This window comes from Geotrypetes seraphini, chromosome 1 (genome assembly GCF_902459505.1).
Source record: "Geotrypetes seraphini chromosome 1, aGeoSer1.1, whole genome shotgun sequence".
NCBI lineage: Eukaryota > Metazoa > Chordata > Amphibia > Gymnophiona > Dermophiidae > Geotrypetes > Geotrypetes seraphini.
Window position 1 is genome coordinate 276,463,355 of NC_047084.1, and position 15,754 is coordinate 276,479,108.

The 15,754-nt window shown below is 44.7% G+C and overlaps 1 protein-coding gene across 1 annotated transcript; it reads right to left on the reverse strand.

Moving 5' to 3' along the window:
* Nucleotides 1-643: 643 nt before the first annotated feature.
* LOC117354869 (forkhead box protein I1c-like) lies at nt 644-12,118 on the reverse strand. The gene is made up of 2 exons (XM_033932854.1): nt 11,524-12,118; nt 644-1,197 (listed from the first exon to the last, which is right to left on the reverse strand). Exons 1-2 carry the CDS (start codon nt 12,116-12,118, stop codon nt 644-646), a joined length of 1,149 nt encoding a protein of 382 aa, XP_033788745.1.
* Nucleotides 12,119-15,754: the final 3,636 nt, after the last annotated feature.

Sequence of the window (15,754 nt, forward strand, 5' to 3'; positions counted from 1 at the left end):
CGGGATCGCACATAAGCGATCTGTGCCAGCAGATGGGGGCATTCCTCTAATCGCCCCATCTGCATTTTAGAGGTTGAAGAATCCATCGGACCTTCCTGGATCGGTCCCGATCGGGCAGGTTTGTGAATCTAGCCCCAAAACTGGGAAATTCCCAAAAACATTGCTGCATTAAATCTGGGTTTAGTGCACAGTCAACTCCCACACTACCGTGCAATAAGCCCAGATCTTATAGCAGCTTAGTAAAAAAGCCCCTTAGTCTGTAATTCTTTGTTGATTATCTACGTTATTTGTACATATCTCAGGAATGAAAAGAACTAGAATAGTAAGCTTCCTGATAGACAGCAAGAACTGTGGGGCAGTTGTGAAGAGCTTATAGTATAGGCAGCTGCCTAGCAGCGTATTTCATGTTTCCATTTAATCTTGAACTGCATCAGTGAAAAAAAGTCCTACCCTTGGTAGTATCAGTTTGGTCATTTGTATTGTGCGTCCATCTAGACTGGTAGTTTATACTGGAAGATCAAACATATGTGTCTTCTAAAATTAGTTTCAAGTAAAATGCAGCTCAAGTTAGTCAACAGAATATAAACCAAAAAAACCCAAATCTGATCATTTTACTCCTGTTTGTATTTCCTCTAATCAGTGCTCAGACCTCAGTGCCCTCTCGGGGATATATAAGACTGTTCACGCTGAAGTTGTTGTAGAAATGAGTGTTGTATTGGCTGCTCTGGTTTGCTCCCGGAAAGGAATTATAATATGATGCTCTGTTGAAATGGAGGCTGCTGTCCATTAACTCCGAGGAGGATTCTGCATGGACAGAGCTGGAGAACGTGTTGAGTCCAGAGATGTTTCTCTGGGTCAGTTCATTCATTAGCCCCAAAGACATCTGTCGATTCACTGAGCTCGGGCCTAGGGATGTCATGTTGCTGAAGAAGTTATTAAGGCAGGGGGTGGAGGAGATCCCCGGAGAGGTTGTACTCTTCCAATCGTCAGCTGGAGCCTCCAGCTCTGGGGAGGAGGGGACCACCATGGACAGAGTATCCGCAGTCTTTCCTCCAGTGATGGACTGACCCTCCTCAGCTTTGCTTCCGATAGCCCCCGTGGGGTTAGACTCTGTTCGGCGCTTTCTTTTCCTGCGGAAGTTACCGTTATCGAACATTTTCTCACAATTTGGATCCAAGGTCCAGTAGTTGCCCTTCCCTGAAGGGAAGAGAAGCAGATAAAGACCTGTTACTAATAGGGTGACTTTTTTGATGTAATAGCTCTGATGAACCCAGCTCTCTCCAAAATGAGACTCTGCATGGATTCTGAGAGTGTAACAAATAAATAAATTATTATTCACATTATCTTTATATAGTGTTTATCATTAATATGATGCAATTATACAGTATTAACCACAGGTGCACTGATCCAGTATGCAGGAGACCTCAAATCCAGTCCTTGAGGTCCACAACCAAGCCTGGATTTCAGGATTTTGAAAATTAATATGTGTGAGATCTATTTGCATGCAATGAAAGTAGTGAATGCAAATACGAGGGTGGTCTGAAAGGTTTGGTGAAAAAAAGCAAATTAAACAATGTAGTCTCCATCGAGGGCTATACACATGGAGAGGCATAATAAAAAAAATACCATCTAAGTCCCCTTTTGGCCTAAGGCCTTAAACGTTGAAAGTAGAAGCAGGGAAAATGTCCATTATCAAAAAAAACGTCCAAAAGGACGGTTTTTTTCATAATGGCCTGCCTCTACGTTCAGCTGTTTACACGCCCAGACCACCACTACATCTACACTAACAAAATATAATCAACCTAAAAATAGCCTAACTCCCAAATGCCCAAAACAAGAGCTTTGAGCCTAAAAGCTGGATTCTGTAACCGGTGTCTGTCAAAAACAATACTGGTTACAGAATCCACCCCCCCCCCCCCCCCTTACAACGAACGGACCAGGAGAGAGCCCAAGCCCTCCTGGCCCTGCCGATTACGATCGGGGCAAGAGGGAGCCCAAGCCGTCTTGCCCGACCTTCTCTGACTCGATCGGAGCAAACCGGAGCCCAAGCCCTCTTGCTCCGGTGACTCCCCAACCCCCGACTATAATTGGGGCAAGAGGGAGCCCAAGCCTTCTTGCCCTGTGGCACCCCCAGCCCTCCGCTGATTATGATTGGGCAGGAGGGAGCCCAAGCTCTCCTGCCCAGGCAAACCCCCTACCCCCCACCCCCATAAGATACGGGCAGGTGGGATCCCAGGCCCTCCTGCCCTCAATGTACCCCCCTCCCATGAACGTTCCCCCAAAACCCCGAACGCTTCCCCGCTGACCCGCGAGACCCCCCCACCGACCCCTCGACCCCCCAATCCCCCTCCCCGTACCTTAAAATTGTTGGACGGACGGGTGCCAAGCCCATCCGTCCGGCAGGCCAGCCATCCCAGAAATGGCTGGCCTTAGGGCCTGATTGGCCCAGGTGGCTCAAACCCCGCCCACAGGTGGGGCCTGAGGTGCCTGGGCCAACCGGAATAGGCCCTGTAGCTTTAGGCCCCTCCTGTGCCGTGGGGCAAGAGGGCTTGGGCTCCCTCTTGCCCCAATCATAGTCAGGGGTTGGGGAGTTGCCGGGGCAGGAGGGCATTGGCTCCCTCCTGCCCTGATCGTGTTGGCCGGGTGGGGGGATCGCGGCAGAGGAGATGAGCCATCTCTTCTGCTACAATGGTTGCGGTGGGGAGTGGGTAGGTTGCCGGGCCGCTTAACTGATTGGGGCAGCCACCATCAGCTCAGCGGCCTCTTTTCGGCACTTATACCTCTTTTGACTTGGTCTAATGAAACCTAATTGGAGGAAAAGATCTCAGATATACCTATTAAGGGGATCATATGAAGTTCACACCATAATATCAAGGTAGTAAATATCCATCATAGATCAAAAAACCTCCAACCTACCAATATTTAATAAACTTAATCGTGAAGTACTTTTTATAATTTTTTAAAATTTTCTTAAAAAATTCATCTTAGCATGCAAGTTGGATAAACCAAATAACTTATGTATAAGCTGAATTATACAGCATGGACATTCATACAAAATTTTTGGCAAAAGCAAGTGCAAGAAAAACGAACACTTGTCTTAATTTAGTAGACCATCACAGTGTTCTACTGCACAGAAAACGGAGACAACGCTGTTTAACTTACTTTTTTTTTTACCAAACTTTTTAAACTGTCCACATAGATTTCATACATATTCATTGTGGAAATCCTGAAAACAAGTCTGGGCTGTGGATCTCAATGAGTGAATTTGAAGATCCCTGCACTGAAATAGTTAAATAAAACAAAAATAAGTTTGACTCCCCTGGAAAAATGCCTCTGCCATAAAGGCAACGGTGTTGGATTTTCAGGAGGCCATTGAGAGTTATGTGCAGAGTTAACAGATGTTCGGATTTCCCTGGGTTTTGAAAAGCTTCTGGCAAAGAGTGACATCGGGACGGCATTTGTGTATGCGCTGGTGTGACGCAGTGACATCACGTTTATGTGCATGACATCATCGTGTGACGCCAGCATATGCGCGAATGCTGTCCGACGTCACTCATTGCTCATGCAGGTTGAGGGGGCAGGCTTAGAGCAAAACAGGGCATGGCCAGCCAGATCAGGCTGGGCCTGAGGGCGGGGCCATGGGTCCGGATTTTCTGTTTGCAAAATCTGGTAACCCTAGTTATGTGTGTGGTTAGAAGAGAAATAGTGGGAGGAGTAGGAGGTCTCCTTTCCCAAAGGCAGGGGTGAAGTTATAAAAATAATAATAATAATTTATTCTTATATACCGCCAAAGCCATAATTGTTCGAGGCGGTTTACAATAAGAAATGCTGGACAATCAGAGAAATAGTCACAATGTAAAATCATCAAATACATGCATATAGAGTAAAAGAAGTAAAAAAAGAGAGTGTGAGCTAAATGCTAGGCTTTTGATTGGCCTGTTTCTCCCGCCAAGGCCCTAGCACAGAGGGAGAGGACAAAGAATAATAGATCAAGAGAATTTGACAGAAAATACTGGCTTTTGGTTGATTCTGATTCTTTTGCCATAGCTAACGTGACCATTTATTTTTTTCATCAAAAGGGGACATCTATTAATTGCCAGTCCTGCCCCCAATCCCACCCTAGCCCGCCCAATCCTGCCCTAGCCCCACCCCAACCCCACCCCCAATCCCGCCCCCAATTTCTTCCATTCATTTTTCATGTACACATATCTTATTAATTCATAATGGTAACCATAAAATTTTAAAAAACTACAAAGCACACTATACGAAGAGAAAATGTTAATTATCATTTATATTTGGGGGGGGTTTCAAAGATGTCAAGGCAAATGACTTTCAAATAGGCAATGTCACCTCAGTAACTACAGAAAAATAGACAAATATAGTGCAAAATATAGACAGCAGATATAAATTCTCAAAACTGACACGTTTTGATCACTAAATTAAAAATAAAATCATTTTTCCTACCTTTGTTGTCTTGTGATTTCGAGTCTTTGGTTGCATTTCCTTCTGTCTGTGTATCCTTTCTTTTGTTTCTTTCTTTCTGCACTCAGGCCCAACAATTGTCCCTTTCTAATCCTTCCCTCCTTCCTTCCCATGTCCTTAGTGCCCCCAGAGACTCCTTCTCATGTCCTTGGTGCCCCCAGTACCTCTGTCCTGTGTCCTAAGTGCCCCCAGTGCCTCCATCCTGTGTCCTTAGTGCCCCCAGTGCCTCCATCCTGTATCATTAGTGCCCCCAGTGCCTCCGTCCTGTGTCCTTAGTGCCCCTTCCTGTCTTTAGTGCCCCCAGTGTCTCCTTCCCATGTCTTTAGTGCCCCCAGTGCCTCCTTCCCATGTCTTTAGTGCCCCCAGTGCCTCCTTCCTATGTCCCTCTCGCTGCCTTCCACACTTTGTCCCACCCCCACCCCCCAAGCCAGCCTGCCTGCCTGTCTACCTCTCTCCCTCTCTCCCTGGCCAAAGCCAGGCTGCCTACCTGTCTACCTCTCTCCTTCCCTCCCTCCCTGGCCAAAGCCAGCCTGCTTGCCTGCCTACCTATCTCCTTCCCTCCCTGCCGCAAAAAAAAAAAAAAAAAGCCTCCCCATCTTTCCCCCTGTCTGCTGCTCTTACTGCCCTGCCACTCTAAACCCGACAGGAAGTCTTCTTTCCGATGTCAATTCTGACGTCGGAAAGGACGTTCTGGGCCAGCCAGGCAGCGATTGGCTGGCCCAGAACGTCCTCTCCGACATCAGAATTGACGTCGGAAAGAAGACTTCCTGTCGGGTTTAGCAGCTGTAGTGGCTGGGCGGTAAGAGCAACAGACAGGGGGAAAGATGGGGAGGCTTTTCTTTTTTTTTTTGCGGCAGGGAGGGACAGGAAGTAATCGCCTGTCCCGTTGTCCCCGAGCACAGCTTTGGGACGCTGTCCCTGAAAACGGGACATTTCAGCGTCCCGAAGCTGTCTGTGGGGACAACGGGACAGGAGGTCTGAAAACGGAACTGTCCCGTTCAAAACGGGACGTATGGTCACCTTAGCCATAGCCCAGTGTACTGAGGGAGCCTCCTACTGGTTCCTGGGAGAGGGCAAAGCGAAAAGAATGGAAAGTAAGAAAACGGTATTTTGGGAAAAGAGACAAGGGCTTAGTTATCCTTATTCTTGTGCCGATGCTCTGTATGTTGAGAGAGACCTCTTTATGGTTCCGAGGGGGAAGATGGACAGAGAAATAATTGCATGATCAACTGAAAAGATGGCTTGTATCTGATGACTGTCAACACTGAGTAAATTGTGCACAGTTAAATTGGAAATCTGAAATCAAGTCAAATAAAAGATTCTTGTTTGTTCAAGTGCACCTTAAATTGGGCTGGATTTCTTTCAGCTAGGAAGCCGTGCCTGGTCTGAGTGGGTGGCAACTGGGATCATTATGGCAACTCCTCCAGCCCCAGCTTATGCCCAAGCTCGAGAGAGACTTTGAAGTGAGCTCCATGTGACTGTGTGCAAAATCCACTATCAGTTTTTTTCTGTGAGCCCTGGTGACAGATATCCAGCCGGAGGAGCTGGCCAGACTTGCGGAGCAGCCGCAAGGTGGGACCAGGGGCACATAAGTATTACAAAATAAAACATAGTCACATCTCACACCACACCTTCAATCTAATTTGCTTATTTTTGTAAATAGTGAACCTGAAAATAATTAAATGCATATTACATATTGTTTTATTAAGAATGAAACACATCTAACGAGTTCTTAACAGTATATTTCCATAAAAAGAACAAATTATAACTGAAATCACTTTCTGTGGCTTCATCTGTTTTCTCTCCCCCCCACCCCCTTAAATTGCACATTACTAACATTGCCTTTAGGTAGCACTTATCATTTATTATAATCATCATCTTCATCAAGTTTTATACTACTTTTGTGCATCAGTCTATTCGGAGTGGTTTACATCTTAAACAAAACTATAAAAATTGAAAACAAAGACATAATAAAGTCACATCTACAAATTACAGTACTAATACAACAGAACCTTGCATGATTAAAAAAAAAAGTTTTCAACCCTTGCATAGGAAGGCAATGTTGTAATTTTCAGCAATTCTATAGGCAATTTGATCCAATAATCAGGGCCCAACACTCTAAGGACTAGATTCACTAAGCCCACCGATCAAGTTCCGACCACTTAGCAACCCCTTTACGACCCGATTTCCCTCCGACCCGATTCACTAACCTCTGTCCCGATCATCCTCCAATCCACGCATGCAAATGAGGGGGAATGGCATTCAAATGTAGGCAGGAAGTGATTCACTAAAAAAAATGAAGGACACCAACTGGGCTGACCGATCCAAAAATAAACAACTGCTGAGGACCAGTCGCTCAGGTCCTTTCCGGCTGCCCTGCCTTCTCCCGCCCTGCTCTCTGCCCTGCTTCTCTGCTCTCTGCCCCGCTCTCCTGTACTCTGCCCCATCTGCTCTCGGCTCGATCTCCTGCTCTCTGCCCCATCTGCTATCTTCCCCGCAGTGCAAACCCATGGTTTTAACCTGTGGGTTTAAAGCAAGTTAAAACCACGGGCTCGCAATAAAAAAAAGGTAAAAACCTCTGCCAAGCATGAAGGGCCAGATGGTCTGTGCATGCGTCAGGATCACTATTCAGCGATCCCTGCAGTCGGTTGGGGGCGTGATTCTGATCGCCCTCATGCAAAGTAGGGCGATTCATGAATCAGCCCTCTGGACACGGATCATATCCCTCACGGATTGGATTCGATCCGTGCCCTTAGTGAATCTAGCGTCAAAAGCTTTATACCTCTGCTTTACTCTAGGGTAGAAATTCAAGCTTAGAATTTCTAAGAAGTTTTGAGTTAATGATGTGAGCACAGGAGAGGGTTTATTTTGATGAATCCCTTATAATAAATAGGAGGGTATCTGGAAATAAAGCACTTTGAATGTAAAAAAAATAAATAAATCACATTGAACAAGCAACATTCCCTGACCGGGTAACCAATAAAGTTTTCTAACAATAAGATAAGCACTTTCTTATTTACTTTTGGTGCATAAATCTAGCTTCCATATTTTGTATTTTTTTGCAGCTGTTTAAGCATTTTCCCTGGCATCCCTAAATATAATACATTACAGTAATCAGGCAAACTTATCAAAAGATCATATATAACCATCTGCAAAGATTTGGGTATCTTAAAAAAGCTGCACGTGCCTTACCAATGTCTTCCATCTTCCAAACTTGCTTTAGTAATGTTAGATACAGTAAAACCTTGGATTGCAAGTAACTTGGTTTGCAAGTGTTTTGCAAGACAAGCAAAACATTTGATTAAATTTTAACTTGATATACAAACAATGTTTTGCAATACAAGTACATACAGTATATACGCGTCACATCATTTCAACTGAGCTGATGGTTCTTCTCTCTCTGATGCTGCAGGAGTATAGTGACTGTTCTAAATGAGTGAGGTCTTGCAATACAAGTACGTGTGGTGGGGGGGGCATAATAAAAAAAAAACGTCTAAGTCCCCTTTTGGCCTAAGGCCTTAAACATTGAAAGTAGAAGCAGGGAAAATGTCCATTATCCAAAAAAATAAAAACGTCCAAAAGGAGGGTTTTTTTTTTATAATGGCCTGCCTCTACGTTCAGCTGTTTAAACGCCCAGACCACCACTACATCTACACTAACACCATATAATCAACCTAAAAAAAGCCCAAAACAAGAGCTTTTAGGCGAAGGAGGAGCCAGTCCTTCGCCTAAAAGCTGGATTCTGTAACTGGTGTCTGTCAAAAACAACACCGGTTACAGAATCCCCCCTCTACAACGATCCTGGCAGCAAAGCCCAAGCCCTCTTGCCCCGGCGACTCCCCAAACCCCCGACATGATCAGGGCAGGAGGGAGCCAATTCTGGTTGGCCCAGGCGCCTCAGGCCCCACCTGTGGGCAGGGTTTGAGCTGCCTGGGCCAATCAGGCCTTAAGGCCAGCCATTCGGGGGATGGCTGGCCTGTCGGACAGATGGGTTTTGCATCCGTCCATCCGACCAATGATTTTCAGGGGGATTGGGGGTGGGGGTGGGGGGCCAAACGGGGGTTTGGGGGCACGGTCGTGGGAGGGTTGCATCGAGTGCAGGAAGGCCTGGGATCCCTCCTGCCCATATTTTAGTGGGGGTAGCAGGTAGGGGGTTTCAGCAGAGCAGGAGGGCTTGGGCTCCCTCCTGCCCTGATCATGTCGAGGGTTCGGGAGTGCTGCAAGGCAGGAGGGGTTGGGCTCCCTCCTGCCCTGATCGTGTCGGGGGTTTGGGATGCCGCGGGGCATGAGGGCTTGGGCTCCCTCCTGCCCCAATCGAGTCAGGGGTTCGGGGTGCCACGGGGCAAGAGGGCTTGGGCTCCCTCTTGCCCCGATTGTTGTCGGCGGGGCCAGGAGGGCTTGGGCTCTCTCTGGCCCAATCGGATCGGAGGGAGGGGTGGATCACTGCAGGAGAGATGGGTCATCTCTCCTGCTGCTTTAGCGATCCCAAGTGCCGCGTTTGGCGGCACTTGGTGGTATCATTATTGTGGCAGGGGAGATGAGGCATCTCTTCTGCCCCGATAGTTGCGGTGGGGGGTGGATAGGTTGCCGGGCCGCTGAGCTGATCGCGCCAGCTGCCATCAGCTCAGCGGCCCCTTTTTCGGCACTTATACCTGTTTTGACTTGGTCTAAGTCAAAATGGATAAGTGCCGACTAGGCAACCTGTCAAAAGTTTGGTTATACCTGCTGTAGGTCGGCCCATCTCCCGCCCACCGCCTGCCCTTTCCCCTCCTCTAAAAATGCCTCTTTAAGCTCTCTGCATTTAGAGGCAGGGGAAAGGCCTAAGTTGGTTTTAGATACATCTAAAACCAACTTTGATTATGGGTACTTGGACGATTAGGCTTTTTGATCGTCCAAGTACCCATTTAGGCCACTTTTTAGGCGTTTGGTTTTTTTTTAGTATGAGCCCCATAGTATTTTGTATTAAAGTTTTTGGGTTGTTGAACGAATCAACTGAGTTTCCATTATTTCCTATGGGGAAATTCACTTTGATATAGGAGTGCTTTGGATTACAAGCATGCTTCTGGAACGAATTATGCTCACAAAACAAGGTTTTACTGTACCTGCTTTTGACATACTCCTAACATCTTAACTTCTTATACTCAAGGTACTTCCTCATTTACAGTTTTCACTCCTTCTCCAAATCATTCCTTTAAATGCAAGCATTAATATGATTCAATGATGTCAATTATATTTATTAATCACCTTTTCATTAAGAGATTCACCCAAAGCAGTTTATAATACATAGAGTAGAAATCAGGTACTCTTAAGTTTTTTTTTGCTCTCTGTCCCAGTGGGCTCATGTTCTAACTGTGGTACCTGGGGCAATGCAGGGTTAAGTGACTTGCCCAGGGTCGCGGGGAGCACGCTAGAATTGAGCTCACGGTATCAGGGTTCTGAAGCAGCAGCTCTAACCATTAGGCCACGTCTCCCCTCTGCTGCACAGCTCCAATAGTGCTTTACTCTGGAATAACTTGATGCAACAAAAATAATTTCAAAATAAAATATAGTCACATCTCATCCCACGCTTTCATTCTATTCTTTTTTTTTAATAGTGATCCTGAAAATAATCAGATGACATGAGTATTGTTTTATTAAGAGTGAAAAATATCTTAAAACTTCTTAATAGTATATTTCCATAAAAAGTACTAAACATAATATTTATTTAAAAATTTTCCATCCTGCTTATCAACTAAGTGGGTAACAGTCAGTACATACATATAAGTCACTTTCTGTAATACTCTTCAATCTGTTCTCCTTTCGCCAAACCCATCTCCAATTCTGGTTGCCTTATCTCAGAAAAGATATAGTGGAACTAGAAAAAGTTAAAAAAAAGAGCGACCAAGATGATAAAGGGGATGGAACTCCTCTCATATGAGGAAAGACTAAAACGGTTAGGGCTATTCAGCTTGGAAAAGAGATGGCTGAGGGGAGATATGATTGAAGCCTCCAAAATCCTGAGAGGTGTAGAATGGGTACAAGAGGATCAATTTTTTACTCCGTCAAAAATTACAAAGACTAGGGGACACTCGATGAAGTTACAGGAAAATACTTTTTTTACTCAGAGAATAGTTAAGCTCTGGAACACATTGCCAGAGGATGTGGCATGAGCAGTTAATGTAGTTGGTTTTAAGAAAGTTTTGGACAAGTTCCTGGATGAAAAGTCCATAGTCTGTTATTGAGAAAGACATGGGGGAAGCCACTGCTTGCCTTGGATCAGTAGCATGGAATGTTGCTACTCTTTGGGATTCTAAAATCTTTTGTTACTCTGAGAGATTCTGGAATGTTGCTTCTCTTTGGGTTTTTGCCAGGTACTTGTGACCTGGATTGGCCACTGTGAAGATATGTGAGCTTGATTGACCATTGTTCTGATCCAGTAAGGTTATTCTTATGTTCTAAAACCCTTGTTATTTCTGAATAGGGATCAGATATTTTCTTTTTTCAACCATCTTTATTTTCTCTTCTTTATTAATTTCCAGGTACTTTAGTTAGATTGTGAGCCTTCGGGACAGTAAGGGAATTTTTTATGTACCTTCTTACTTCTCATTTATAATCTTAATGTATATTTTCTTCAAACCGCTTAGAACCTAACGGATGTAGCGGTATATAAGAAATAAATTACATTACATTACATTACATATTTCAAGCTTGTCCTTATATTTAGCAATATAAGAAATCTCCCCACAAGAAAATCATCAGTTAAAAGTTTAAACATAACTTCCTTGAGAAAAATGCACTCCATTATAACATGTATTGCAATTTCGTACAATATTTTCTTAGAAAAAAATAGGCACATATCAGATGCACTGTAAACATATACAAAAAATCAGTTTGAATTAGTGTAAATATGAAAACTGGTGCTTGCTTCTTCCAAGCATCAAACCTGTAATTATTAAACCTTTAATATGTGCAATATGACCTATTACAAGTTCTGTAAGAACCGCATATGTCCCTCTCCCCTTCCCCTGGTAAAGCAACAGGCTTTGTTGTTAAGAGGTTTACCTGGATCATCCTCGTCTCTGGGCACTTTCTTAAAACAATCATTGAGGGACAGGTTGTGCCGGATTGAATTCTGCCAGCCAGCTTTGCTTTTCTTGTAGAAAGGGAAATTGTCAGCCACATACTGGTAAATCTGACTCAAGGTCAGTTTTTTCTCGGGCGCGTTTTGAATAGCCATGGCTATCAGGGCAGAATAGGAATAAGGAGGCCTCACAAGCTTTAGAAGCTCTTCCTGGCTGGCTAAAGACAACCAGCCCAGATCAGTCCCTCCAAACCCTGAGGAATTAGGCAGAAACTGACGCTGAGATCCATAAGAAGGAGGCAGGAAGGATGCTGAGTTATTGCCATGCAGGTAAGTGGAAGAGCTGTTGACTCCCGGCCCGTTGAGCCACAGGTAAGGGTTTGCTGGTGGGGCGAATTCTCCTAGTCCGTAGTTAGCAGGTCTCTGGGCAGAGTGCAGGTTTTGCTGATGATACATGCTGAAGTTGTCACAGTAGATTGCCATTTCGGTGGCTTCCGAGGCACTCTTTGGATAAGGCTGATGGGGGCTTGAGGCGGGAGATGTCTGCCGATGGGCTGCCAGGTCACTTGGGTTCATACTCTTTACCAGCAGCCCCACCACGTCTCCAGGTGCATCTGGCAACAGGTGCCAGAGAAGGGCTCGCAGTCTTGTCTTTATAGCTGCCTCATCCACTGATCCACCCAGCCAGAGGCCAGGCCAGGGTGTGCCTTATCTGTCTTTCTCTTTCTATCTAAGCAGTGAGAGGGAGGGGGCATCCTGCAAAAGAGGGGATCACTAGTGAAGCACCACTAAGAGGCAATCTGTCTTTTTCATTCACTCTCTCCCTGACTTATCTGCAGTTACTGGCAATATGTTTTTTATGCAAGTGGAGGTTCCAAGAATTAGGTTTAAGGACAAAAGAAATTGATCCTGGTGTTAAAGAACAAGCATAGTATAAGTTACCTGAGATAATTTACTTACCAAGTTTTCTTCATATAGAAACTTCTCTAGCCTCTCATCAGCCAGTTTAATGAAAAATACTTTAATAATTAAATGATCTTTGCATTCCCACTATAAAAATGCACCATATTTCTAGGTCTGGAGAACCACTGATATTTGCAAATTATGTAGGAGGGCGGCTTGAAAAGTTTGGTAAAAAAGAAAAAAGTTAAACAAATATTTTTTAAAAATATGACAAGACATATTTTTCAGACGAGATGGGAAAAAATTGGACATTCACTTGACTAAGGGCTCCTTTTACTAAGCTGCGCTAGCGGTTTTATCATGCGCTATGCCTCCATTGAGCTGGCGTTAGTTTTTGGAGCACCTTAGTAAATAGTGCACCTTAGTAAAAGGAGCCCTAAGTGTACAGACGTCAATTAAAACTATGTTGAGACCGCTGCTGTTCAATGTGTTTATAAACGACCTGGAAACGGGGACGAAGTGTGAGGTTATAAAATTTGCAGATGACACCAAACTCTGCAGCAGGGTTAGGACCGCGGAGGAATGCGAAGACCTACAAAGGGACCTAAACAAACTGGAAGAGTGGGCAAACAAATGGCAAATGCGATTTAATACAGAGAAATGCAAGGTTATGCATATAGGGAAAAAGAACCCGATGTTCAGCTACAAAATGGGGGGATCGGTGCTAGGGGAAAGCAACCTTGAAAAGGACTTGGGTGTGCTAGTGGATACAACAATGAAATCAACAGCACAATGTGCAGCAGCCTCAAAGAAAGCAAATAGAATGTTGGGTATTATTAAGAAGGGTATCACAACCAGGACGAAGGAAGTCATCATGCCGCTGTATCGAACGATGGTGCGCCCGCACCTGGAGTACTGTGTCCAGTATTGGTCGCCGTACCTCAAGAAGGATATGGCGATACTTGAGAGGGTCCAGAGAAGAGCGACGAAAATGATAAAAGGCATGGAAAACCTTTCATATGCAGATAGGTTAGAAAGGCTGGGGCTCTTCTCCCTGGAAAAGCGGAGACTCAGAGGAGACATGATAGTGACTTTCAAGATCATGAGAGGTATCGAGAAGGTAGACAGAGATAGATTCTTCAGACTAATGGGGCCCACAAGTACAAGGGGGCACTCGGAGAAGCTGAAAGGGGACAGGTTTAGAACCAATGCTAGGAAGTTCTTTTTCACTCAGAGGGTAGTGGACACATGGAATACACTGCCGGAGGCTGTGATAGGACAGAGTACACTCCAGGGTTTTAAAGAAGGATTAGATAAATTCCTGAAAGATAGGGGGATTGAGGGATACAGATAGAGGTAGAGATGGGATATAGAGAGAGTTTAGATAGAGACCAAGGGGATTTAAGGGTTCAGACAATGATCACCGTACAGGTCATGGGCCTGATGGGCCACCGCGGGTGCGGACTGCTGGGCGCGATGGACCTCTGGTCTGACTCAGCAGAGGCAACTTCTTATGTTCTTATGTTCTTATAACTTTTAAAAAATAATTTTTTTTTTAACCAAACTTTTCAAACCACTCTGGGTATATGCTTAAAACTGTTTTAGTGTGTAAACAGAGAAATGCATAGTTCTTAAATCACTCATTCCTCATTCCAAATCCTGTGATAGCGGTTACAACAACAACAATTTATTATTTCTATAGCTAAAAAACTAAAAAAACTAAAACTAAACCTTAGGTTTGTATACCACGCCATCTCCACAAGCGTAGAGCTCGGCACGGTTTACAGGGTTAGGTTGAAAAGGAGCTACAATGAAGGGTTATAGGAAAGGAGCTAGGAAGATAAAGAACCAAAAAGCGGGAAGTGTTAGATTTTTGAAAAGAGCCAAGTTTTCAGGTGTTTGCAGAAGGATTGGAGGGAACTTGAAACTCTGAGCAGGGATGTGAGGTTATTCCAGAGTTCTGTGGTTCTAAAGGGGAGGGATGTTCCTAGTTTTCCTACGCGGGATATACCTTTTGTAGAGGGGAATGATAGTTTCAGTTTTTGGGAGGATCTAGTGGAATTAGGGTTAGAGGAATTCCAGAAGAGTGGGATAACGGGAGGGAGGATGCCATGTAGGATCTTGAAGGCTAAACAGGCACATTTAAAGAGGACTCTGGAGTGAACTGGGAGCCAGTGAAGTTTGGACAGGAGTGGGGAGACGTGGTCGAACTTGCCTTTTGCGAAAATAAGCTTGGCCGCGGCGTTCTGGATTAGCTGAAGTCTATGGAGTTTTTTTTTTTAGTTAGGCTTGAATAGATGGAGTTGCAATAATCCAGTCTAGAGAGGATGGTGGATTGAACAAGGACGATGAAGTGAGAATGATGAAAGTACGATCTCACTTTCCTGAGCATATGAAGACTAAAGAAGCATTTTTTTACCAAGAAGTTGAGGTGGTCATTGAAGGAGAGAGAGGAGTCTATGATGATGCCAAGGACTTTGCTTGAAAACTCAAGCTGAAGAGTGGAGCCGGAATATAATGGGATGGAGGTGGGTAAATGATCTAATATTGGGCCGAGCCAAAGTAATTTTGTTTTGGACTCATTCAATTTCATTTGTACAGAATGTGCCCAGGAATGGAGGTTCATTATATATGCGGATATGTTCTCAGCGAGATTAGTGAGGTTCGAGTCAGTCTCGAGGAGGATGAGGATATCGTCGGCATAAGTGTAGAGAGTTTCCAGGGAGGATAGGTGAAGAAGTTTCAGAGAGGACATGTAAATATTGAAAAGGATAGGAGAGAGGGGTGAGCCTTGCGGGACTCCACATATCGGCTTCCAGGGAGGGGATGAGGTACTGTTTATGTTAACTGTGTAGGAGCGTAAGCGTAGGAATTTCGAGAACCAGTCTAGGACTGTGGAACTTATGCCTATTTCAGAGAGTTGGAAGATTATGATATCATGATGGACGACGTCGAAAGCTGCGGAGAGATCGAATTGTAGAAGTACAGTGAATTTGTTGCGAGAATGAAGTTGTTGTACCTTAGAGATTAGTGAGGCTAATAGGGATTTGGTGCATTACAAGGTGCACGCAGCTTTGTACATTGTACATGCAAGAGATGGTCTCTGCTCAGAAGAGCTTACAATCTAATTATGACAGACATACAGAGGGGGCTAAAAGGTGATAGGGGACTATTGAGGGAATGACTGACAGATATGTTGGTTGGATTAGTATTTAAATGTAGCTTCAAATAAGTGGACTTTCAGTCTGGCTTTGAATACCGCCAGAGATTGATGTAGCGAGTCAGGCAGGTTGTTCCAAGCGGGGCAGC

Excerpts from the sequence above, each read along its gene's own strand:
- LOC117354869 (XM_033932854.1), bottom strand. The coding sequence starts at position 12,118 with ATGAACCCAAGTGACCTGGCAGCCCATCGGCAGACATCTCCCGCCTCA. Across the intron at positions 1,198-11,523 it reads CAGAGACGAGGATGATCCAG|GGAAGGGCAACTACTGGACC; the intron begins GTAAACCTCTTA and ends TCTTCCCTTCAG.